The 24,015-nt window shown below is 46.4% G+C and overlaps 1 protein-coding gene across 1 annotated transcript; it reads left to right on the plus strand.

The window, feature by feature from the left end:
• Positions 1-480: 480 nt before the first annotated feature.
• On the plus strand, positions 481-13,253 carry LOC120033963 (SH3 and cysteine-rich domain-containing protein 2-like). Its single transcript, XM_038980362.1, has 10 exons — positions 481-829; positions 6,742-6,836; positions 8,130-8,220; positions 9,209-9,327; positions 9,762-9,840; positions 10,015-10,055; positions 10,197-10,300; positions 12,453-12,504; positions 12,832-12,969; positions 13,155-13,253. The coding sequence occupies exons 1-10, from the start codon at positions 514-516 to the stop codon at positions 13,251-13,253; spliced, it is 1,134 nt and encodes a 377-aa protein (XP_038836290.1). The 5' UTR covers positions 481-513.
• Positions 13,254-24,015: the final 10,762 nt, after the last annotated feature.

Raw genomic sequence — 24,015 nt, forward strand, 5'->3', positions numbered from 1 at the left:
AACTGTCTCGGTCCTTTTCATCAGTCTCCCACTGAACCAGGGAAATGTTATTTACACACACTCAAACCTCAACGTAAAGCCTTCCTACTGGGCACACACTGGTTGAGTCAACGTTGTTTCCACGTCATTTCAACAAAATGACTTTGAAATGACTTTGAATTGACGTCCGTGCCCAGTGGGTTACGGCCAGCAACCTTAAATGAAACCCAACTAAATGGGATTTCACAAAGGATTATTTTCCATGTGAGTGCTAATGTCCTTTTGTGCTGTTGGTTTTTCATGAAATGGCGAGTCAACATCACTTGTTTATGGAACTACATGTTCTATGGAAACGACTTGGCAATGGAAAATTACTTGTTCATCCTCTCGGGGAACAACTGGTACGTACACATGTTATTGTGCCTGTTCAATCCCTGACGTGTTGATATCTGTTGTGAATGTTCCCCTGATGCTCTCCTCTCTCCCTCCCTGCAGCTCCAGCGTCTGAAGCGCACCCTCTCCTTTAAGACCCTGATGCGCAGTAAGAGTGTAGAGAACTTCTTCCAGAGGTCCTACAGTGACGCCCGTCTCCCCCCAGACTTCATCACCGACCCGCCGCCCCCCTCCCCGCCCCCTGGCTCTCCCCTCGCCAGTGAACGCTCACCCTCCCTCTCTCCGTCACTCAGCCCCAACCCCTCCCTCTGCTCCCACTCCCCGTCTCTAAGCCCCTCCCCCTCGCTGTCTTCCAAGGCCCCGCCCCCACCCCACCTGACGCAGGTGACCCACTGCTTCCAGGAGCACGTGTTCCGCAAGCCCACCCACTGCCAGCTCTGCAAGCACCTGATCGTGGGTAAGGTGCCTACTTTACCCCCAGGCCTCTCGACACTACCAGCCTGCTTAGGCCTCAGTGTCTATGTAGGATTAGTTGCTTCATTCAGCCATTTATCCTGGTTGCTTGATCTTGTATTTCTAGCTGGTCAGTGTTATTACTTTATTAGGTCCCTGCCGCTATCCATTATACTAGAATCCACTTGACTATTAAGTGAACAGATTTCAAAGGCAGCACCTGACTAGGTACCTAATGACTCGAATAATTAGTTGAAATTACTCACATCATTTAATTCCTATTCAATAGCAATAACAATGTAATATTGATAACAGTGAAGAAAACATGAGGTGGACTATAATTGGAATGTATGCAGGAGAATAGCAGAGGTGCCACAGAAAAGGTATTACACTCCGCTCGTGTGTGTGTTCTTGGTTTTCGGACATAAAGCATACGGTATGATTGGATTGAGAAGCTGAGGGCAAGTCTAGTTAAGCGTGTTCACGTGCCCTTGATTTGATGTGCTGCTGCGTGTGTAGAGGTCCCTTAACATTCTCATACTCTTTTCCTTTTTGCTAAATCTACTTCCTGTCGCCATGATTGATTGCAGAAGATGTCTTACTCTTTGTTTTTGCTTGTGTTTTGCTTACATCGTCGTTTTTCTCTTCACCGCACCAGCTGATCCAGCTGTCCTGTAGCCCGCCTCATCGCTCCCGGTCTCTTCTTTCTCTCTCTCCCAGTCTCTTCTCTCTCTCTCTCTCTCTCTCCCAGTCTCTTCTCTCTCTCTCTCCCAGTCTCTTCTCTCTCTCTCTCTCCCAGTCTCTTCTCTCTCTCTCTCCCAGTCTCTTCTCTTCTCTCTCTCTCTCCCAGTCTCTTCTCTCTCTCTCTCTCCCGGTCTCTTCTCTCTCTCGCTCCCGGTCTCTTCTCTCTCTCTCGCTCCCGGTCTCTTCTCTCTCTCTCTCCCGGTCTCTTCTCTCTCTCTCTCCCGGTCTCTTCTCTCTCTCTCTCCCGGTCTCTTCTCTCTCTCTCTCCCGGTCTCTTCTCTCTCTCTCTCTCCCGGTCTCTTCTCTCTCTCTCTCCCGGTCTCTTCTCTCTCTCTCTCCCGGTCTCTTCTCTCTCTCTCTCCCGGTCTCTTCTCTCTCTCTCTCTCCCGGTCTCTTCTCTCTCTCTCTCCCGGTCTCTTCTCTCTCTCTCTCCCGGTCTCTTCTCTCTCTCTCTCCCGGTCTCTTCTCTCTCTCTCTCCCGGTCTCTTCTCTCTCTCTCTCCCGGTCTCTTCTCTCTCTCTCTCCCGGTCTCTTCTCTCTCTCTCTCCCAGTCTCTTCTCTCTCTCTCTCTCTCTCTCCCAGTCTCTTCTCTCTCTCTCTCCCAGTCTCTTCTCTCTCTCTCTCTCCCAGTCTCTTCTCTCTCTCTCTCCCAGTCTCTTCTCTTCTCTCTCTCTCTCCCAGTCTCTTCTCTCTCTCTCTCTCCCGGTCTCTTCTCTCTCTCGCTCCCGGTCTCTTCTCTCTCTCTCGCTCCCGGTCTCTTCTCTCTCTCTCTCCCGGTCTCTTCTCTCTCTCTCTCCCAGTCTCTTCTCTCTCTCTCTCCCGGTCTCTTCTCTCTCTCTCTCTCTCTCCCGGTCTCTTCTCTCTCTCTCTCTCTCTCCCAGTCTCTTCTCTCTCTCTCTCTCTCTCCCAGTCTCTTCTCTCTCTCTCTCCCAGTCTCTTCTCTCTCTCTCTCTCCCAGTCTCTTCTCTCTCTCTCTCCCAGTCTCTTCTCTTCTCTCTCTCTCTCCCAGTCTCTTCTCTCTCTCTCTCTCCCGGTCTCTTCTCTCTCTCTCTCCCAGTCTCTTCTCTCTCTCTCTCCCGGTCTCTTCTCTCTCTCTCTCTCTCTCTCTCTCCCAGTCTCTTCTCTCTCTCTCTCTCTCTCTCTCCCAGTCTCTTCTCTCTCTCTCTCTCTCTCTCTCCCAGTCTCTTCTCTCTCTCTCTCTCTCTCTCTCTCTCCCAGTCTCTTCTCTCTCTCTCTCTCTCTCTCTCCCAGTCTCTTCTCTCTCTCTCTCTCTCTCTCTCCCAGTCTCTTCTCTCTCTCTCTCTCTCTCTCTCCCAGTCTCTTCTCTCTCTCTCTCTCTCTCTCTCCCAGTCTCTTCTCTCTCTCTCTCTCTCTCTCTCCCAGTCTCTTCTCTCTCTCTCTCTCTCTCTCTCCCAGTCTCTTCTCTCTCTCTCTCTCTCTCTCTCCCAGTCTCTTCTCTCTCTCTCTCTCTCTCCCAGTCTCTTCTCTCTCTCTCTCTCTCTCCCAGTCTCTTCTCTCTCTCTCTCTCTCTCCCAGTCTCTTCTCTCTCTCTCTCTCTCTCTCTCCCAGTCTCTTCTCTCTCTCTCTCTCTCTCTCTCTCTCTCTCCCAGTCTCTTCTCTCTCTCTCTCTCTCTCTCTCCCAGTCTCCACTCTCTCTCTCTCTCTCTCTCTCTCTCCCAGTCTCTCTCTCTCTCTCTCCAGTCTCTCTCTCTCTCTCTCTCTCTCTCTCTCTCTCTCTCTCTCTCTCTCTCTCTCTCTCTCTCTCTCTCTCTCTCCCGGTCTCTTCCTCTCTCTCTCTCTCTCCCGGTCTCTTCTCTCTCTCTCTCTCTCTCCCGGTCTCTTCTCTCTCTCTCTCCCGGTCTCTTCTCTCTCTCTCTCTCCCAGTCTCTTCTCTCTCTCTCTCCCAGTCTCTTCTCTCTCTCTCTCTCCCCCAGTCTCTTCTCTCTCTCTCTCCCCCAGTCTCTTCTCTCTCTCTCTCCCAGTCTCTTCTCTCTCCCGGTCTCTTCTCTCTCTCTCCCCCGGTCTCTTCTCTCTCTCTCTCTCCCAGTCTCTTCTCTCTCCCGGTCTCTTCTCTCTCTCTCCCCCGGTCTCTTCTCTCTCTCTCTCAATTCAATTCAATTCAATTCAATTCAAGGGGCTTTATTGGCATGGGAAACATGTGTTAACATTGCCAAAGCAAGTGAGGTAGATATTATACAAAAGTGAAATAAACAATACAAATTAACAGTAAACATTACACATACAGAAGTTTCAAAACAATAAAGACATTACAAATGTTATATTATATATATACAGTGTTGTAACAATGTACAAATGGTTAAAGCACACAAGTTAAAATAAATAAGCATAAATATGGGTTGTATTTACAATGGTGTTTGTTCTTCACTGGTTGCCCTTTTCTTGTGGCAACAGGTCACAAATCTTGCTGCTGTGATGGCACACTGTGGAATTTCTCCCAGTAGATATGGGAGTTTATCAAAATTGGATTTGTTTTCAAATTCTTTGTGGATCTGTGTAATCTGAGGGAAATATGTCTCTCTAATATGGTCATACATTGGGCAGGAGGTTAGGAAGTGCAGCTCAGTTTCCACCTCATTTTGTGGGCAGTGTGCACATAGCCTGTCTTCTCTTGAGAGCCATGTCTGCCTACGGCGGCCTTTCTCAATAGCAAGGCTATGCTCACTGAGTCTGTACATAGTCAAAGCTTTCCTTAAGTTTGGGTCAGTCACAGTGGTCAGGTATTCTGCCACTGTGTACTCTCTGTTTAGGGCCAAATAGCATTCTAGTTTGCTCTGTTTTTTTGTTAATTCTTTCCAATGTGTCAAGTAATTATCTTTTTTTTTTCTCATGATTTGGTTGGGTCTAATTGTGCTGTTGTCCTGGGGCTCTGTGGGGTGTGTTTGTGTTTGTGAACAGAGCCCTAGGACCAGCTTGCTTAGGGGACTCTTCTCCAGGTTCATCTCTCTGTAGGTGATGGCTTTGTTATGGAAGGTTTGGGAATCGCTTCCTTTTAGGTGGTTGTAGAATTTAACGGCTCTTTTCTGGATTTTGATAATTAGTGGGTATCGGCCTAATTCTGCTCTGCATGCATTATTTGGTGTTCTACGTTGTACACGGAGGATATTTTTGCAGAATTCTGCATGCAGAGTCTCAATTTGGTGTTTGTCCCATTTTGTGAAATCTTGGTTGGTGAGCGGACCCCAGACCTCACAACCATAAAGGGCAATGGGCTCTATGACTGATTCAAGTATTTTTAGCCAGATCCTAATTGGTATGTTGAAATTTATGTTCCTTTTGATGGCATAGAAGGCCCTTCTTGCCTTGTCTCTCAGATCGTTCACAGCTTTGTGGAAGTTACCTGTGGTGCTGATGTTTAGGCCGAGGTATGTATAGTTTTTTGTGTGCTCTAGGGCAACGGTGTCTAGATGGAATTTGTGGTCCTGGTGACTGGACCTTTTTTGGAACACCATTATTTTGGTCTTACTGAGATTTACTGTCAGGGCCCAGGTCTGACAGAATCTGTGCAGAAGATCTAGGTGCTGCTGTAGGCCCTCCTTGGTTGGTGACAGAAGCACCAGATCATCAGCAAACAGTAGACATTTGACTTCGGATTCTAGTAGGGTGAGACCGGGTGCTGCAGACTGTTCTAGTGCCCGCGCCAATTCGTTGATATATATGTCTCTCCCAGTCTCTTCTCTCTCTCTCCCAGTCTCTTCTCTCTCTCTCTCCCGGTCTCTTCTCTCTCTCTCCCCCGGTCTCTTCTCTCTCTCTCCCCCAGTCTCTTCTCTCTCTCTCCCCCAGTCTCTTCTCTCTCTCTCCCGGTCTCTTCTCTCTCTCTCTCCCAGTCTCTTCTCTCTCTCTCTCCCAGTCTCTTCTCTCTCTCTCTCCCAGTCTCTTCTCTCTCTCTCTCCCAGTCTCTTCTCTCTCTCTCTCTCCCAGTCTCTTCTCTCTCTCTCTCCCAGTCTCTTCTCTCTCTCTCCCCCAGTCTCTTCTCTCTCTCTCTCCCAGTCTCTTCTCTCTCTCTCCCAGTCTCTTCTCTCTCTCTCTCCCAGTCTCGTCTCTCTCTCTCCCAGTCTCTTCTCTCTCTCTCCCAGTCTCTTCTCTCTCTCCCCCAGTCTCTTCTCTCTCTCTCCCCCAGTCTCTTCTCTCTCTCTCCCCCAGTCTCTTCTCTCTCTCTCTCTCTCTCTCTCTCTCTCTCTCTCTCTCTCCCGGTCTCTTCTCTCTCTCTCCCCCAGTCTCTTCTCTCTCTCTCTCCCAGTCTCTTCTCTCTCTCTCTCCCAGTCTCTTCTCTCTCTCTCTCCCGGTCTCTTCTCTCTCTCTCCCAGTCTCTTCTCTCTCTCCCAGTCTCTCCTCTCTCTCTCCTAGTCTCTCATCTCTCATCTCTCTCCCAGTCTCTCCTCTCTCTCTCCTAGTCTCTCCTCTCTCATCTCTCTCCCAGTCTCTCCTCCCTCTCCCAGTTTGTAACAGAACAGAACTGAGCTTGAGCAAATAGAAGATTCAGTTCAGTTCATGTATTTTTTGGTTTGTGTTTCCACGTCTTTGTCATGGATTGGTAATCATAGGGCTCTAGACTAAATCCTTCTTAACAATATTTTTGGCACGGTGAATAAGTAAACCTTGAAATAAATTGTTTGGATGAGTCAAAACAATGCAGCTGAATGACATAGGGATTATCTTGTCACTCTCCAGCATATCAAAGAAAAACAAAACTAATTATGTCAAGAAAACGGACAAAGAATATTTCTCCACTCTAACTAGGCTTGTTCCTAAGACAATGCTTGATGAGAATTGGTGTGACTAAAAACCAAATTGAACCCAAATGCCTCCAGCTGGTTGTCAGTCTCTCCATGTCTTGCTTAGTTCAGCAGGCAGTGCCAGCACAATAGAAGTAGGGCAGTGCTTGATCAACCCTCTCAGGATGACTGAGATGAGATTTACATCAAACAGGAACCTGCTCTGATCACATGCCAACTGTATTTATTACTACATTCTGTCTCTCTCTCCCTCTCTCCCTCAACTCCCCCTTTCTCTCTTTTTGCTCTCTCTCTCTCACCCCCCCTCTCTCTCTTAACCCCTCCTCTCTCTCCCCCTCTCTCTCTCTCTCCTCTCTCTCTTAACCCCTCTCCTCTCTCTCCTCTCTCTCTGTCTCTCTCTATGTCTGTCTGTCTGTAGGTAACTCTAAACAGGGTCTTCGGTGTAAAACCTGTAAGATGGGTGCTCACCTGTGGTGCACCTCAGAATTGTCCCAGCAGCCCTGCAATGGAAAGGTATGTCCCCTGCCCTGGTCTACAGATCTGGACACACACACACTCCCCCTGCAGTACTGGCCCCAAGGCTGAATAAGTGCTTCTCAAGGTCCTGTCCATGTATGCAGTGAAAAAGTGCTAACCATATGGGCTCACATATGGAATGGGCAGTGAGTATGCAGCAGTGTTTTGTGGGTGTGTGAGCGTGCGTATGCATTTGTGTACAGCTGTGCGTGCATAGATACTGCTGATGCTGTTGAAACCGTCCCGTTAATCAGTGGTCAGAGTGGGCCCTCTGGTAGAAGGCAAAAGCTCCCCTGTCGGAACTCTGTCTAAATATTCCCTATCTGTTTCAAACCACACACGATCTCTCTGGATCCCTTCAAGGACGCCAGATAGATGCCATTGGCATGCAGGGGAAGTCAGGTCCCTGAACAACGTCGTTTGAGATTCCCTGAGAAACTCAGGAGCTGTTGGATGTAGGAAAAAAATACTGTACTGAGAAGTTGAGAGGGAGTGTGTGATGGAGAGGGAGGGAGGGAGGGAGGGAGGGAGGGAGGGAGGGAGTGAGGGAGGGAGGGAAAGAGAGAGAGAGAGGGAGGGATAGATAGATAGATAGATGGAGGGAGGGAGGGAAAGAGAGAGAGAGAGGGAGGGATAGATAGATAGATAGATGGAGGGAGGGAGGGAGGGAGGGAGGGAGGGAGGGAGGGAGGGAGGGAGGGAGGGAGGGAGGGAGGGAGGGAGGGAGGGAGGGAGGGAGGGAGGCGGGAAGAGAGTGATAGGATTATCTACGATGAGCCAGAATATCTTTGGAAGGAACACCACTCATCCCTGTATTATAACAGTGCTGATAGCTCATCTCAATGTCGGCGCACATGGAAATCAATATCTCCATTGAAACAGTCCCCGTGCCTAATTCAGTGTGAAATTGTTTGTGTGTTCTGTGTGCAGTTGTGAAAGTGTAGGTAGGCTATGTGCTTGTGTGAGTGTTTCATTATGTGTGTGTGCGTGTGCGCGCGCATGGTTGCGTGTGTCGAGACCCCGGCAGCAGGTTTAATTGATTTACAATTAAGCCAGAGAAAACACAGTGACGTTAGCAATCTTACTTCTCGCAAGATACTCATGTATTGACTTTTGGCAACTGTTGGTCAGACGGTTGCTGCTAAGTCCACCCTGTCTCGTCCTCTCTCTCTACTTCAGTTACTGTAATGTAATTCTATAAATTAGCTGAATAAAACCCCAGAACTACAGGCTATAAAACTGAATGTAAACAGAAAATCCATATTATTCTCCCTCCTCTGTGTGTGTTAGTCTGGGGTCGGGGCCTTCAAGCGGAACTTCAGCTCTCCCATGCTGGTCAACGAACAGCTGGCTGTCGTCAAGGAGGTGCAGCCCACCCAAGGTGAACATGCCCAGTAAAGAAAGTGTGTGTGTGTGTGTGTGTGTGTGTATATTTGTGTATCTGCAGCCATGTGTGGGGGTGTCGTGCATGAAGACATGTGTGTATTCTCCACGTGTCCATCTGCATGTGTGTGTCGTATCCCAGCCCTGCGAGGAAGTGGACGTGATTCATGTCTTTCAACCTATAGAATAGATCCTTGTGAACAAGGGTCAGCTCTCATTCCACCTGCTGTCCTTTCCTTCTTCCCTGTTTCCTTCCTCCTTCCATCCATCAGTGTTCCGTTAACCTGCCCCCTCCCTCCCACCGCCATAACCCCAGGTCTGTCGCTTTGACCTCTGGGCTTGTGTTCCAAAATGGGACCCTATCCCCTTGGCCCTGTCAAAAGTAGTGCACTATAAAGGGAATAGGGTGCTGTTTGGGACTCACCTTGGGTCTGAGCCAGGGCAGGCTGGGATTATCGCCTGTTATTACACACATCAGGTAATACAGAACAGCCCATCTCGCTGCCATTACAGTGACTGTTGAGCAGGGAAATGACTGGTTTAAATTGATGGAGCTCTACCTGGAATAGAGAACCAGTCCCAACTGATTCTCACTCTGACTGAAACTCTGAGAGCACATCAACTCAATACAGCTTCTACCACTAATGCTTGACTTTCATCTCACACAACACTGAAACAACAATGTACTTCCTGAAAACACAATGTGCAAACTTGTACAGAGCCTTGGACTTCACTGGTGCCCTCTGTCAGATGTTCAGCAGGTCACCGTCTGTCTGGGACTGTGTCATTACAGCTATATTTAGAGCTCTGGGCTGGGCCTCCCTTAATGGTAGTTATGATGGCAGTTATACATGATCCCAATCTGTGATGCTGCTTCGACAAGGTTGTGTGTGTGTGTGTGGGTGCGCGCATGTGTGTGTGTCTTCTTGCATGTGTGCGTGTCTGTGTGTCCCTGTAAAGGTTTAAATATCTGTGTGTGTTTTCAGGGGCAGGCCGGGGGCGTGGGGTGGATCCTATTTACGCAGCCCTGCGCTACGGGACGTCCCTGGCACAGATGAGCCGCTCCAGTTTTGGGAGCGTGTCCGAGTCGCCCACGCACAGCCAGGTAGGACGTCACCACCTGTACCATGGGGACACGCAGCCTGTTAATAAGTTGTTAATTAGTGACTCCATAGATGGTGTCTTCACCTTCGTGTGACCCTGTATTGAATCTTCACATGTTCCATCATCTGCATGTGAGCCTGTTTCTCTTGTCCTGTTAAAGAAATAAATGCAAATGAACCCTTATTTTACCAGGTAAGTTGACTGAGAACAGATTCTCAGTCTCTGAGTCGTAGAGATATACTGTCGCTAAGAATGCCAGTTTAAGTGAGGGAGAATTGCTGGGATTACTGGTTGGCGGGAAAAGTGTATGACATAGAAAACTACAGAAACACATTGAGTGTCTCGAGTTTGTCCTCTCTCACTCTGTTCCATCTGTTCCTCTATGATTTGTTGTCTTAAATGCCTCTTTTTCCATTTCTTGTCTCTGTTTCTCAGGGTGAAGGAGGGGAAGGAGGAGAGGAGGGGGAGCAGAGGCAGTACAGCATGGAGGAGGAGATGCCACAGGAGACAGGGGGTAAGAACACGAGTGTGTGTGTGTGTGTGTGTGTCTGTTTGCGTGTGTGTACCCTAATGTATTTATGTGTGTGTGTGTGTGTGTGTGTGTGTGTGTGTATCTTGAGTATGTACACCCTTGCTTGCTGTCTGACCTGATCGTTCAGGCTGAGTGACCCATCTCCTTGTCTGTCAGATCTGCCTCAGTGTGAAAACGAGAAGGCTGAACCAGAGGATGGGGGCAGCGAGCAGCTCCAGGAGCCTGTAGAGGAAACCAGCGTGAAGGTACACACACACACAGTCCTCCTGCTAGATGACCTTATGTTCAGAGACACTATATTTAACGAAAACGTTTTCCGTCTGTATTCCTTCTCCCTGTCTGTGTCCATCCAGGTTCCCAAGCGTATTGAGGTCCACTCGATCCACACGTATGTAGCGCTCTACAAGTTCCTGCCTCAGGAGCACAACGACCTCGGACTGGAGTGAGTGATTGAATGGGGCCTGTTTGTGTGGGTTTGTTGTGTGCCTATATGTGTGTCCGTCCCAGTATTTAACTGCGGCTGTCATTTCTTCGAGATTCAAACGTCATTGACATCTGTAGAAGGCACAATGTGAAGGAACCCTTAATTATCAAACACAACGACAATTGCCGCCCACACATACACACAGTCCGCTTTTTTTGGGGGGGGGGGGGGGGGGGGGGGCTGAATGATAAAGACACCGAAAATGAATTAGAGATGAAAGGATGAGGAGAAATATGGAGGGACTAGATGGAGCGAACAGCTTGAAACAGACACAGACACAGAGGGAGAGGAAAAAACAGGGGGGCGGGCAAAGGGGGAGACAAAAGAGAAGCAAACAATGCCAGCAGAACAGAGAGAGAGTAGAAGGGAGTGAGAGGAAGAGGAGGAGGAAGGAAAGATAGAAGAGTATAAAGGTCAGGATGGGTGAGAATAGAGCTGTGGGAGCAGGTAATAAAGAGGTGCATCGCCATGGGGATGGCTCACAGCCACCTGGTGTCTCACGGGGGTGTGTGTGTGTGTGTGTGTGTGTGTGACAGGCCAGGACGATCAAATAGGGCAGCAGGGAGAGCAGAGCAGACACCCAAGGGACTCCATAGAGAGAATTTGTGTAATGGGGACAGTACAGTAGCTCTGTGTATATAGGACAGTACAGTACACCAGCTCTGTATATAGGACAGTGGATACTGGATAGTCTGTGTACATGAGTCTGATTCATGTTTATGTGTTTTTAAGCACGTGCATAGGGCTGTGACGGTCCTGGAATTTTGGATGATGGTAATTGGCCGGCCAAATGACCGCGGTCACTGTAATAACTGTTCAAGCCTGGGAAAAAAAATATATACACATTTTCTCCTTTCCTTTCCTTTCCTCTGCTCCGCTCCTGACTGCATGTGCTGCCATAGAAATATAATTCATAGAACGGGCGTCCCCATTCAAGTCAATGATGGCATAATGGGTGGAAGTCAAAGCAGGATGTAAAAGCAGGAAGTGTACCCATCAATATGTGCTGTGCTTTGTTGATTCAACTCAACTGACATTACAAAAAAGACATTATATTGCATGAGCCACATCAGTCAACATCATTTGAATGAACATTCTACGTGACCATGGAAGTTATTCTGTCACAGTATCAAACAACCTCGGCAACTGAAGACTCGTTTGCTACAACACCTTGCTTGTTTCAGCAAGGAGAAACAAAGTCTCATTGGGTTGTTAAGAGTCCGTGTTACCGCAGATATGGACTCAACCGCACCACTGCCCGGCCGACCCGTCTTCAGTCAGCTGTTCTCTCCACAAGAAAATAAATCATCATAACAATGTTTTTTTTTTAAGCGGTTATTTTATTTTCATGTCGGCCTTCATCCATAACTGTCTGTTACGTGCTTGTACGGTCGTTGTGCCAGATCTATGTTGTACATGCATGTCTGCGTCTGGTTTTTTTGTTGGGGGGGGGGGTCTGTGAGTTGTGAGCTATTGTGTATGTGTAAATTGTGTGCATGTGTTTGCACAGGTATGTGCGTGTAGGCACAAGTACGTGCGTCTGTGAGTGAGAAAGACAGAGTCACTGTTTGTCAGACACCGTGCTTGCCACTGATTGGTGCTATTACGTCAGTTACGCATCCAATGATTGTTGCTCTTCTCAACGTCATTATTGTGTGTAGGAATCAAAGTCACCTGTTCCTTACCTACATTTTAGTCATTTAGCAGACGCTCTTATCCACAGCAATTAGGGTTAAGTGCCTTGATCAAGGGTACATCAACAGATTTTTCACCTAGTCGGCTCGGGGAATCGAACCAACGACCTATCGGTGTATGGGCCGACACGCTTAACCGCTAGGATACCAGCCGCCACCTCTGAGTCATGGGAGGGTAGCATGCTGTGTGCAAAGATACACCACCGAGTGCAGTACTCACTCAGTCTATAGTCCCTATACTCTGTGGTCACGTTTGTTTGAAATCATGGACACACTCTCCCTGTATGGTTCTCTTCACTTTTTTTCAATGCTGTCTTTCATGTACTCTCTCCCTCCCTGCTTTTCCTCTCCCCTCTTCCCTCCTCCCCCACCCCCCTTCCCTTATCCTCCTCTCTGTCTTTCGTTCTCTCTCTCAGGCCTGGTGATCGGGTGCTGGTCACTGATGATTCTAATGAAGAGTGGTGGAAGGTGGGCAATGAATAATCTACACCAGTGTGTGTGTGTGTGTGTGTGTGTGTGTGTGTGTGTGTGTGTGTGTGTGTGTGTGTGTGTGTGTGTGTGTGTGTGTGTGTGTGTGTTTGTGAGTATGAACTATATCACCTGCCATATTGTTGGCCTCTCCTAAACATCCAGGCAGTCAGAAATAGAAACATAATTTCCTCAGAAAATCACTTCAAGAGGGAAACATAATGAATTAAACTAGCGCTGCGACCTGAAAGAGCCTTTTATTGACTCGGTAATGAGTATTTATTTGAATGTATGTCATATTTACTCTACGTGTCATCTGTGTGACAGGGAAAGAGTGGAGACAAGGTGGGCTTCTTCCCTGCTAACTTCGTCCAGAGGGTGCGTCCAGGGGAGAGGGTGTGGAGGGTCACCCAGCCTGTCCCTGCCAGCCGAGGGATGGGCCACATGCCAGTGAAGGAGGATCAGGTGAGACACTCATTTTGTCTCGTCTTTCTTCCTTTGCCCTGTAGTTGTGCCAAAACGATCTATTTCTTGTCTGCTTCCACTGACTTTCTATTTGAACCTTCCTAAACACCCTTGTCTCTTTTTACCTCCCCTCTCTCTCTCTCTCTCTCTCTCTCTCTCTCTCTCTCTCTCTCCCTCTCTGTCAGATCTGTGTGGGGAAGAGTGAGGACAGTGAGGGTTTCCTGAAGCTGAGCAGTGGAAAGAAGAGAGGACTGGTCCCTGCTAAATCCATTGAGGAGATCTAACCTCTGTCTCAACACCAGCCCCCCCGTCTCTCTCTCTCTCTCGTACCAGCACCCTGTAACCTCCCCACACACCCCTTTAAGGCCTGAGGAGGACCAGCCAGTCCGGGGGTCCTCCAACACCACCATCGTGAGGCCCACCACCCTACTAAACTGAGTGGGGAGCGGTGACAGTTCAGCTTGTGAATTCCAGGTGATGTGGAGGATGCCCCAGCCTTATCCTTGCTGACCTTGTCTCCTCCACCCCAATGTAGCTGACAACCCAGACTTGAAAGGGTTGGCTTCCCTTCCACAGTGGGTTGGCCTAGGTGTTGTGGAGGACTATCTAAGCCCCCAATGCCCCATGTTTTCCTGCTGTAATGTACCTTAGTCTATTAGTGAACTGGGTTTGTCTGTAGTCCACACCACAGGGGTAAGAGTTTGAGGACTGAAGGACTGGCTGCTGTGGACTCCAGTAACTTCCCTCAGGAAGGAAGGAACTTTGAGACTATTTTCTGTCTGTTGAGTCTGGTCTCTCTGTGTGTGATTTGACCAGTTCTTTTTCACTGTCCTCTATGGCTGGATATCAAGAGGCTGAAGAATGCAGGATTAAGGCCGTCTCACACTATACAGTCCAAACGTGGCGCGCCGTTTCGCGCATATATAATGACTCAAATGTGTGCCGTTTTGGTGTCCGACAGGTTTTCTTGTCTGTTCGCTCACAACATTTTTTTATTGGGGCAAGTTGAAGTTCGGTAGCCGACGTCTACGCCCTTTCGTCTGTAATTGGTCAACTGTAGTGTTTTCAAATGAAGGTCTTTAAGGGAGTATGAGAGCACAGTCGTGCGCGCACACCTAGTCGAGTTCTGCTAGGAGCAAACAGAACCTAGTATTAGTATATGTTACTTTATTAATCAGGAGTTCTGCTAGGAGCTAACAGAACCTAGTATTAGTATATGTTACTTTATTAATCAGGAGTTCTGCTAGGAGCTAACAGAACCTAGTATTAGTATATGTTACTTTATTAATCAGGAGTTCTGCTAGGAGCAAACAGAACCTAGTATTAGTGTATGTTACTTTATTAATCAGGAGTTCTGCTAGGAGCTAACAGAACCTAGTATTAGTATATGTTACTTTATTAATCAGGAGTTCTGCTAGGAGCTAACAGAACCTAGTATTAGTATATGTTACTTTATTAATCAGGAGTTCTGCTAGGAGCTAACAGAACCTAGTATTAGTATATGTTACTTTATTAATCAGGAGTTCTGCTAGGAGCAAACAGAACCTAGTATTAGTGTATGTTACTTTATTAATCAGGAGTTCTGCTAGGAGCTAACAGAACCTAGTATTAGTATATGTTACTTTATTAATCAGGAGTTCTGCTAGGAGCTAACAGAACCTAGTATTAGTATATGTTACTTTATTAATCAGGAGTTCTGCTAGGAGCTAACAGAACCTAGTATTAGTATATGTTACTTTATTAATCAGGAGTTCTGCTAGGAGCAAACAGAACCTAGTATTAGTGTATGTTACTTTATTAATCAGGAGTTCAGCTAGGAGCAATCAGAACCTAGTATTAGTGTATGTTACTTTATTAATCAGGAGTTCAGCTAGGAGCAATCAGAACCTAGTATTAGTATATGTTACCTTAATCAGGAGGATGTACTTGTGTTGTGTGTGGGGGTAATGTTCCTGGACACTGCATGGAAGAAAACATTTGTTCTTTCTCTGACGAACGAGAACAAGTGTCACACTCCTGATGACATCATCACAGATGGACGCCTACTATGATCACAGTAATTCATTTAAGGAGGTGACCGTGAAGGAGATAGTTGCATGCTGAAGGATGTACTTGTTTCAATGTCGGTGTCAGTGAGATGTTCAAGATACTGGCGATGGTTGTAGGTGTAGGTGCTTGCGTTTTCTCTCACCCTTTCCTTTGGTCCACTTCTCTCTGTCTCACTATCTCTCCTTCCCTCTTCCATCTTTCTCAGCTATCACATTGGTCCCTTGGCTGGGATTTGACTTCAGCTTAATTTAGACTGGCACAGAACTTAACTGCTCTGCAAGGACGGATGTACGGGCAGGTGGGTGGGTGACACTGGGCAGAGTACACCCTGGTCAGACCAGACAGCCAGCAGAGGACAGGACAAACTAGGTCCATTTCGACGCACACTCTCTCAGATCCTGACTCACTGGCTGACTCACTGACATTTGACCTCGCACTTGGCAGGTTCCAGAAGGTCATGGGTGTAAGCCACGTCATTCTATTGTACAGGTCAATCAATCGCACACTTCAGAAAATGTGTTTTTCTGTGTCCTATTTATGAAGAATACAAGAGATGAAATTAGATTGGGGCGGTGAATACTTTCATAAATACTTCAATGTTTTTTGTTCTCTCTCTCAGTAGTGTTTGAATAGCCTAGACCGTAGAAAGCATCTATGAATAGAGACATTGTTAAAAAAAGAAACAAATGGAGCAACAACACTTTTTTTTTACTGCTCTAAATTTGTTTCAATTTTCTGGCCAATTTAGCAGACGGGCACTGAGGAGCCGTGGAAGACATGGGAAGTGTTTTCGTGTCTTTCGGCTCGTCTGTTTGGTTCACCGCTGGTAAACAAACAACAGCCAAGAGCCCAGTCGGCTGGAAAACCACAAGATGAACAGACCTTGTAAGTGTGACAACCTGGACATGGTCCCGCTGGTCTGAGGGACAGGGAGCGAGGGATATAGACTAAAGGGGTTGACCCAGGTGTTGTACCATCATGAATCAATGTGTCGGTATGCAGGTTTCTTTGTCTATGGCTGACCAATTCAACATTGATCAAATGTCAGTCTCTCTCTCTCCATTCCCCACTCGCTTTCCCTGTCTCTGACACTATTGGGCATTTTTGCTGCTAGTGGGAAGGGTAGCTGGACTGCTGTATTGTACATGTAGATGTACGCATGTTTAATGATAGAATAATGGGTTGGATTTCAATGTTTCCATAATGTACTGACTATTTATTGATTTAGACAGATATCTATCTACTTGCTGAGTTGCAGCACGTAGCTGTCACACTGTTGGCATTAATGACCGATAACATGTCCCCTCCCGCTTCCTGTAGTATAAGAATACAGTATATACAGTAAGTCATCTGAAGTGTAAAAGAAGTACGATGATGAACATATTGGGTGCGTTCGTAAATTCAAGCTGGAGTGCCAGCTGGAGAGCGCTCTGGGTTGTTCGTAAATTCAGATTGTTGTCAGATTGTCCGTTGGTGAAGTCAGAGGGTTTCGCTCTCGGAGCGTTCAGAGCTCACGCTGGACGCTCCGGCCGACGAGGAGGTTTGATCCGAGCGTTCAGACCCCACAACGACAGTCAAGCACCCAAGCTAACTGGCTAACTTGCTAGCTACTTCCAGACACAAATGAGAGAACACCTCACTCTGACCATTTTGCTCGCCCTAGCAGAGCTGGTTAGGCTGTTTTCATGTTATCCAGAGCGTTGGTGACTGTAACTGTGCTGCTGGCAACAATTTAATTACGCTTTCTTTGCCGACGTTTACTGACGCCGGCCATATTCAACGGGTGTTGCGTGTTCGTAAATTCATCAGTTATGCTCTGGCACACTCAGACGAGAGTGCTCTGAAATCAGTGTAGATAGGCAGAGCGAATTTACGAACGCACCCTTTGTTTCATGTTTTGTTCCTCACGTTGTGCATGATAATGTGATCGTCTTTGAGTCTATATCCTCTGTGTGTGTGTGTGTGTGTGTGGATGAAGTTTCACAGACTGTGATGAATGTTGTTTTTTCCTTCCATTGGGTCCATGTGTTCCTATGTATAGCAAGGACTTCTCTGGTCCTCACAGTCCCAGACCAGGAGCTAACAAGACCACGGTATAGTCACAGGGTGTATAGCTGGGTTAATTGTTTGTTAGCTTATTCTCTACCGAATTTTCACATAAGATGTACATTTCTGTAAACTTAAGAGTCTGTCACCCTTTGTGGACCCTGTTTGATTCACTCTTCATGTAGCATTTCTGTGTACAGGCCCCTGGCCTTGTTTCCCAGTTGCGATGTTACTTAAGCATTACGACGATTTTACCAGATGCGTCGTTATTTACGAACCAACTTTTTAAAGAGATACTGCTGTTTCAGTATGATATGTTGGATAAAGGAATAAAGACAGACTCCAATGTCAAGTTCAATAGCCTTGTTCTGCATTGTACAAATCCATACGCGTGGAGTCCGGGGAACAGTCCGGCTAGTCGAATACCTATCAACTAGACTCTGTAACATCATCCTTTTCAATAGAAAGTGCAAACATAACGGCATAACATTAAGTTCTTAACAGTCAAGTCATAACAATTGAAAAAGCATGACATTTTCTTTTTTACTTCAGTTGTCATCTTCCTTTTTACATTTTTTTAATGTTTTTAATTAACAGACGACAAGATAACAGTCTCTTGCTTACAGAGTAAGCCTAACATTCCACTCATGAGGCCACTAGGTCATTTGACTGCATGAAAGAGCTACTAAGACAACAAAAGAATATGCAACATGAAAATATTGTCCAATTTACATTGTGTAATTTATTGATATCTCTAACTATCCCCAGAGATAGGCTATCCAAAGTCAAACCAGCTTTGCCCCGATTAGCTGAAGATAATTGGCTAAATAATTTGGCTAACTATTCCCACCTGCGAACACACAAGACACCCACATTAAACCACACCCCAAAACCAACTCACGTTTGAATTCAGTCATGGCCGCTAGCATTTGCGAATGAACCAAAGCCAGAACAAGGGCAAATTAGGAAGTGCAGTCACCCTTTCAAAGTGTTTCCCAAACAAGCATGTAGAGAGGCGTAACGTTCGCGTCATCAGACCATGTGTCGATACTGGTTGGATCAAAAGAAAAGCAGCACTCTCCAATCAGCTTTCTCCATTCAAATCTGACCTTAACATTAGAATTAGAATTATCCCACAATCCTGACCATGGATCACTTCCTATGAGATATTACCACCTACAGTATGGCTGCAAATAGGCTATTGAGTTGGCTTACTATGCCCAATAAAAATGCACTAAATCACAGAGTGGGCCCATCATTGCGCAAGTGTTGTCACACATCATGAAACACATTGAGGCAAAAAATAGCTAAATAGGACTCAGTTGATTGAACATGAAATGCATTTCAATATGATTGAAATAGGCTACATGGCCTATTTAGGCTATGTGTCTTTTAAAGCAGTCATCTCAGTTTTCATTTGAAACATAATTGTATCCTTGACTTGTTTGTAACAAATACTTTGTTTTAACTTTGTATTTGTAGTCAACTTCGTTTAGAAGTTATCAGCAGTCACAGTCAGACAGATAGAATCAAGATGTTTAGGCTGTGTTTAGCAGAGATCTGTGAATAAAGTGACGCAGAAGGGCACTTTGGGCACGAGGTGTCTGCAAAGGTTTTTAAGAGCCACGTTACTAACGAAGGCTCTGGGAAAACACCTCGGCTACTAAAGATACATCGTTTAGAACGTTCTAACGATGATCTGTCAAGAGGAAGGCTCTGGGAAACGAGGCTCTGCACAGTAAGTGTATGTTTTAGTGTGTGTGCGGGATATAGCCTTAGTTAATATCACTGGAAGAACACATGCCTCAATAAAAAATCATCTTTAACCCTGACTGAAACTCTGGTGTTGTGTGAGTAACTGTCTCTGCTCTCATTCTCCCTCGTCTAGCCACTTTACTCTTAAATACCAGCGTCATGTCCTCTTTGCTCTCTCTCCATCGTTCTCACTCACTTCCGCTCGACAGATGTAGGATCTTAATTTGAGCCAGTTCGCTACAGCAGGAAAATAATCCCGCTGCAACAGGAAATGTGATTTATTATGTGAATTATAATAAATGGACATTGTTAAATGTTTTGATATACGTTTTTCATAAGGGAAAATCAAGTCTGACATTTTTTTGGTGGAAATTACTAACTTCAGAAGCCTTTTTACACCTCAAATACATTACAAGTGCAACATTTCATGCATTGCATTTTCCTCCAACACATCTCTTTCTTTTGTGACAGAACCTCTACACTTCATTTTGCAGGGTAGGATAGTGTGACAATGGACTTCCAGAGTCCTTGTTTAAGTATAGGGATAACAAACGCTTTACTGAAATGGGGCCTACTTCTATAACTACCAGTGACTGCAATCTGGCCTTTCTCTAGTGTGTGTGCCTTAGTATGAGTGTGTGTGTGTGTGTGTGTTTTCTCCTATTCTCTCAGCCTCCACACTGTTACATTAGAGAGAGAGTGTGTGTGTGTGTGTGCTTTTATGTGTGAATGTGCGGTGTGGGCACCCTCGCTGGCAGAGGTGTGTTACAGCAGCAGGGTATTTTGGTGTCCTCTTGTCTGCCTGTAGTAGCCACCATCTGCCTAATTAGTGTATAAGGAGCAGAGCATGGACGGGGGCATGCTGAGTGAAACAGTACTTAATGGCACCCACCCACACACAGTCACAAACGCAAATATAGGGACTAAATATTTTGATGCTTATGCAAGGAACACAAATCGCAAGGGGTTGTGATGTCGTTTCCTAGTTTACAACGAGGCTGCTGAAAGGCAGAGATCTGACAAGCTAGAGAGAGAGAGAGAAGTGGAGGTAAAGATAGATATAGAGGGAGGAAGAGAGTGGGGGGTGGGGAGAGTGGAAATAGACTGAGGGAGAGAGGTGCCAGAGGAAGCTCCATTTCAGAGTGAAAGGTAACACTTTATTTGGATAGTCCATCTGTAGATGCTCTACAGATTATATGTAACATTTCAACTAACCCTAACCTTCGCCCTTATCCTAACCTTAACCCTTACCCTAACCTTTATTCTAACCTTAACCTTAGCAAGCAGTTGCTTATCAACAGATAGTTTGTTGATAGTATGAGATTCCAGACAATCCAAATAAAGTGTGAACGAGTGAAAATAAATGAGTCACAAGCTCCATATTATGTCACTGACTGTCAAACATCCCCTGGTTTTTGGGAGTCCTGATGGATTCATGTTCGTTCATAACTTACAAACCAAAATTAATGAATGGCATGTACGCAGGACAGATCTCCCGAGGGTAATAAACAGGCTGTCCGCTGTACCAATTTATCTTCGGATTTCTGTGAGCGGGATAGGGCAAAGCTAGCCTGGGAACCCTACCAAGCTAGATAGAAGGCTGCATGGAAGGCTATCTGAAGAAAGTTCGCTGGCCTGTGCAAAGCCTGAACTTAAGGCCAAGATAGTTTACTACACCTAGGGTGAAATCATACACTGAGTGTACAAAACATTAAGAATTGAGTTGAGTTTTTTTTGCCTCAGAACAGCCTCAATTCGTTGGGGCGTGGACTCGACAAGGTGTCGAAAGCCTTCCAGTGGGATGCTGGCCCATGTTGACTCCGATGCTTCCCACAGTTGTGTCAAGTTAGCTGGATGTCCTTTGGGTGGTGGATCATTCTTGATACACACGGGAAACTGTTGAGCGTGAAAAACCCACTACCATACTCATTTCAAAGGCACTTAAATCTTTTGTCTTGCCCATTCACCCTCTGAATGGCACACGTACACAATCCATGTCTCAAGCTTAAACATCCTTCTTTAACCTGTCTCCTCCCATTCATCTACACTGATTGAAGTGGATTTAACAAGTGACATTAATAATCAATCAATGAAATGTATTTATAAAGCCCTTTTTACATCAGCCGATGTCACAAAGTAGGCCGTCATTGTAAATAAGAATTTGTTCTTAACTGACTTGCCTAGTTAAATATAGGTAAATGTAATAAAAAATACATTTTAAAAAAGTGCTATACAGAAACCCAGCCTAAAACCCCAAACAGCAAGCAATGCAGATATAGAAGCACGGTGGCTAGGAAAAACTCCCTAGAAAGGCAGGAACCTAGGAAGGGGTGGCCAGTCCTCTTCTGGCTGTGCCGGGTGGAGATTATAACAGAACATGGCCAAGATGTTCAAATGTTCATAGATGACCAGCCGGGTCAAATAATAATAATCACAGTGGTTGTAGAGGGTGCAACAGGTCAGCACCTCAGGAGTAAATGTCAGTTGGCTTTTCATAGCCGAGCTTTCAGAGTTCGAGAAAGCAGGTGCGGTAGAGAGAGAGTCGAAAAGCGTAGGTCCGGGACAAGGTAGCACGTCCGGTGAACAGGTCAGGGTTCCATAGCCGCAGGCAGATCAGCTGAAACTGGAGCAGCAGCACAACCAGGTGGACTGGGGACAGCAAGGAGTCATCAGGCCAGGTAGTCCTGAAGCATGGTCCCAGGGTTCAGGTCCTCCGGGAGGGGAGGGAGAGACCATAGCTTTCACCTGGATTCACCTGGTCAGTGTATGTCATGGAAAGAGCAGTTGTTCTTAAAGAGAAATTACACCCAAAACTGATATTTTGGTATTTGTTTCATTAGTCCAAACTGTTTGGCTTGTCAGCAATCAAGTTTTCAAGATATGTAACTTTCAAAATACAGAACTCGGCAGCCCGGGTGGCGCAGTGGTCTAAGGCACTGCATCGCAGTGCTTGAGGTGTCACTACAGACCCAGGTTTGATCCCAGACTGTGTCACAACCGGCCGTGCCCGGGAGTCCCATAGGGCGGTGCACAATTGGCCCAGTGTTGTCCGGGTTAGCGGAGGGCTTTACTTGACTCATCACACTTTAGCGACTCCTTATGGCGGGCCGGCTTTGAACGTTGTTTCCTCCGACACATTGGTGCTTCTGGGTTAAGCCAGCGGGTGTTATGAAGCTTGGTTTGGAGGATCATGTTTCGCAGAACGCATGACTTGACCTTCGCCTCTCCCGAGCCCGTTGAGGAGTTGCAGAGATGAGACAAGATTCTAATGGGATCGCAATTGGATATCACGAAATTGGGGAGAAAAAGGGGTTAAAATATAAAAAAAGATTATAAATACAGAAATCATCCCCAAAATGCATCATATGGGGTTGATTTCTGTATTTTGAAAGTTGCATGTTTTGAAAACTTGATTGCTGACAAGCAAAACATTTTGGGACTATGTCAACAATTGACTAATGAAACAAATAATAGTGTTCCTGTAATACACTCAGTGTAAGTTTCTGTCCGGACCCAGAAGAGCCACCACTATGGTAGTAATTCGTCATCATTGACTCACCAGCTTCTATAAGCACTTCACTGTGACTCCTGCTGCCCATCTGTTGTGAGTCAAGGCCCTCTGTGATCCTCCTCCAACTGATTAACTGTGTTACTCTGCTGTGGGGGGCGACTGGATAGAAACTTGTAGTTAAACAATTCCACCTCTCTCCTCTGTTTTCCGTCTCTCTCTGTCTGCCTGTCTCTGACACTGATGTTATTCAATCCCTCCCACACTGTCTCGTACAGGGGCGCAACTTTGGTTTTAGAAGTGGGGGGGACATATGTATATATTTTATATCCAGTCGGATAAACAGTCCAAACAGCCTACCTGACCACTTGGAGGCGGCGTCCGCATGGTCCTAAAGCACACAATTGACTCATTTTGTATCACATTCCAATTATAAAACTGGGGGGGCAAAAGCAATTTCGGAATGTGTCCCCCTCTTTCCCCAGTGAAAGTTGCGCCCCTGGTCTCGTACAAACAGACACTCACACACACTCTGACTCATATCATCCCTCACTCTGTCTCTCTCTCTTCTCTCTCAATGTCTGTTTCTCTCCTTCACATCAGCCTCCTTCTTTCTCCCTTCCTCTCTCTCTCTCTCTTCCCCCTCTCTTCCTCTAATTCATCACTGCTGACTGGGAACCACTGACTCACTCTCTCTTGTTCATAGTTAATATGGTCCTTCTCTTGATGGGACTTGTGTTCGGAGTTATTGAAAGGAGTTCTCCGTTAAGCCTTCATCTATATTCACCCCGACACATTAGGTGATGAGAAGAGGGGGATTAGTAGGGGGAGCAAGAGGAGAGGAGGGTGTGAGAGGAGAGGAAAGGAGAGGAGAGGGCACTGAATATGAAATGATTCATTAATAATGGCTCATCTCCTGACTCTAAAGGTACTAAACAGACAGCGAGTGGCAATTATTGGGCTTTATGAATCTGGTTGTGTCTGATACATTGCACGGTGGTGTCAGTACTGGCCAGCCCCACACATACAGACTGGTCCTCAGGGTGGCACACATTGTTTGTGGCCCCTGAAAAAAAAATCTGAAATCGCTATTAAAAATGCCTCATGCAGTTATTACCATCACTGTCTGACAACCTTTTGGCACTGACTTGAAAGCAGCGGATGGCTGGACAGACGAATAGCTTGTTTGTGTGCTTGTGTCTGTTCTGTCCTGTCCTAGATGCTGGAGAGCCTGGACAAATTGGCGGATGGCGCATCATCTGGTGTGGTGTGGCATGTTGTTTGTCTTTTACACTCTCTTTTCACCTTTTTGTACATTCCCATTTTCTCCTATTCTCTCAGCCTCCACATTGTTCAATCAGAGAGAGAGAGAGTGTGTGTGTGTGTGTGTGTGTGTGTGTGTGTGTGTGTGTGTGTGTGTGTGTGTGTGTGTGTGTGTGTGCTTGTGGAGGACTGGAGGACACAGACTTGATCACAGGGCTTAGCATTCACGAGAAGAAGCGTTTCATCCCCAAAGACAGGGGGCCGTGACAATGGAACAGAGGCGGAGGGAGCGCAGATCAAATGCCAGAGGACAAGATAAGGAATGAGAGGAGTGAGAGGAGAACGCTAAAAGGGAGGAGAAGGTTATTAACTGACACGACTTTCTCCAATACACACTCACACATATGGAGACACATCACTGCAAA

This window comes from Salvelinus namaycush, chromosome 41 (assembly GCF_016432855.1).
Source record: "Salvelinus namaycush isolate Seneca chromosome 41, SaNama_1.0, whole genome shotgun sequence".
Lineage (NCBI taxonomy): Eukaryota > Metazoa > Chordata > Actinopteri > Salmoniformes > Salmonidae > Salvelinus > Salvelinus namaycush.

What these genes read in the sequence shown, in the direction of transcription:
- LOC120033963 (XM_038980362.1), top strand. Translation starts at nt 514, where the DNA reads ATGCGCAGTAAGAGTGTAGAGAACTTCTTCCAGAGGTCCTACAGTGAC. An exon ending in CTGCAAGCACCTGATCGTGG is followed by an intron (nt 830 to 6,741) that starts GTAAGGTGCCTA and finishes GTCTGTCTGTAG; the next exon opens with GTAACTCTAAACAGGGTCTT. An exon ending in AGCAGCCCTGCAATGGAAAG is followed by an intron (nt 6,837 to 8,129) that starts GTATGTCCCCTG and finishes TGTGTGTGTTAG; the next exon opens with TCTGGGGTCGGGGCCTTCAA.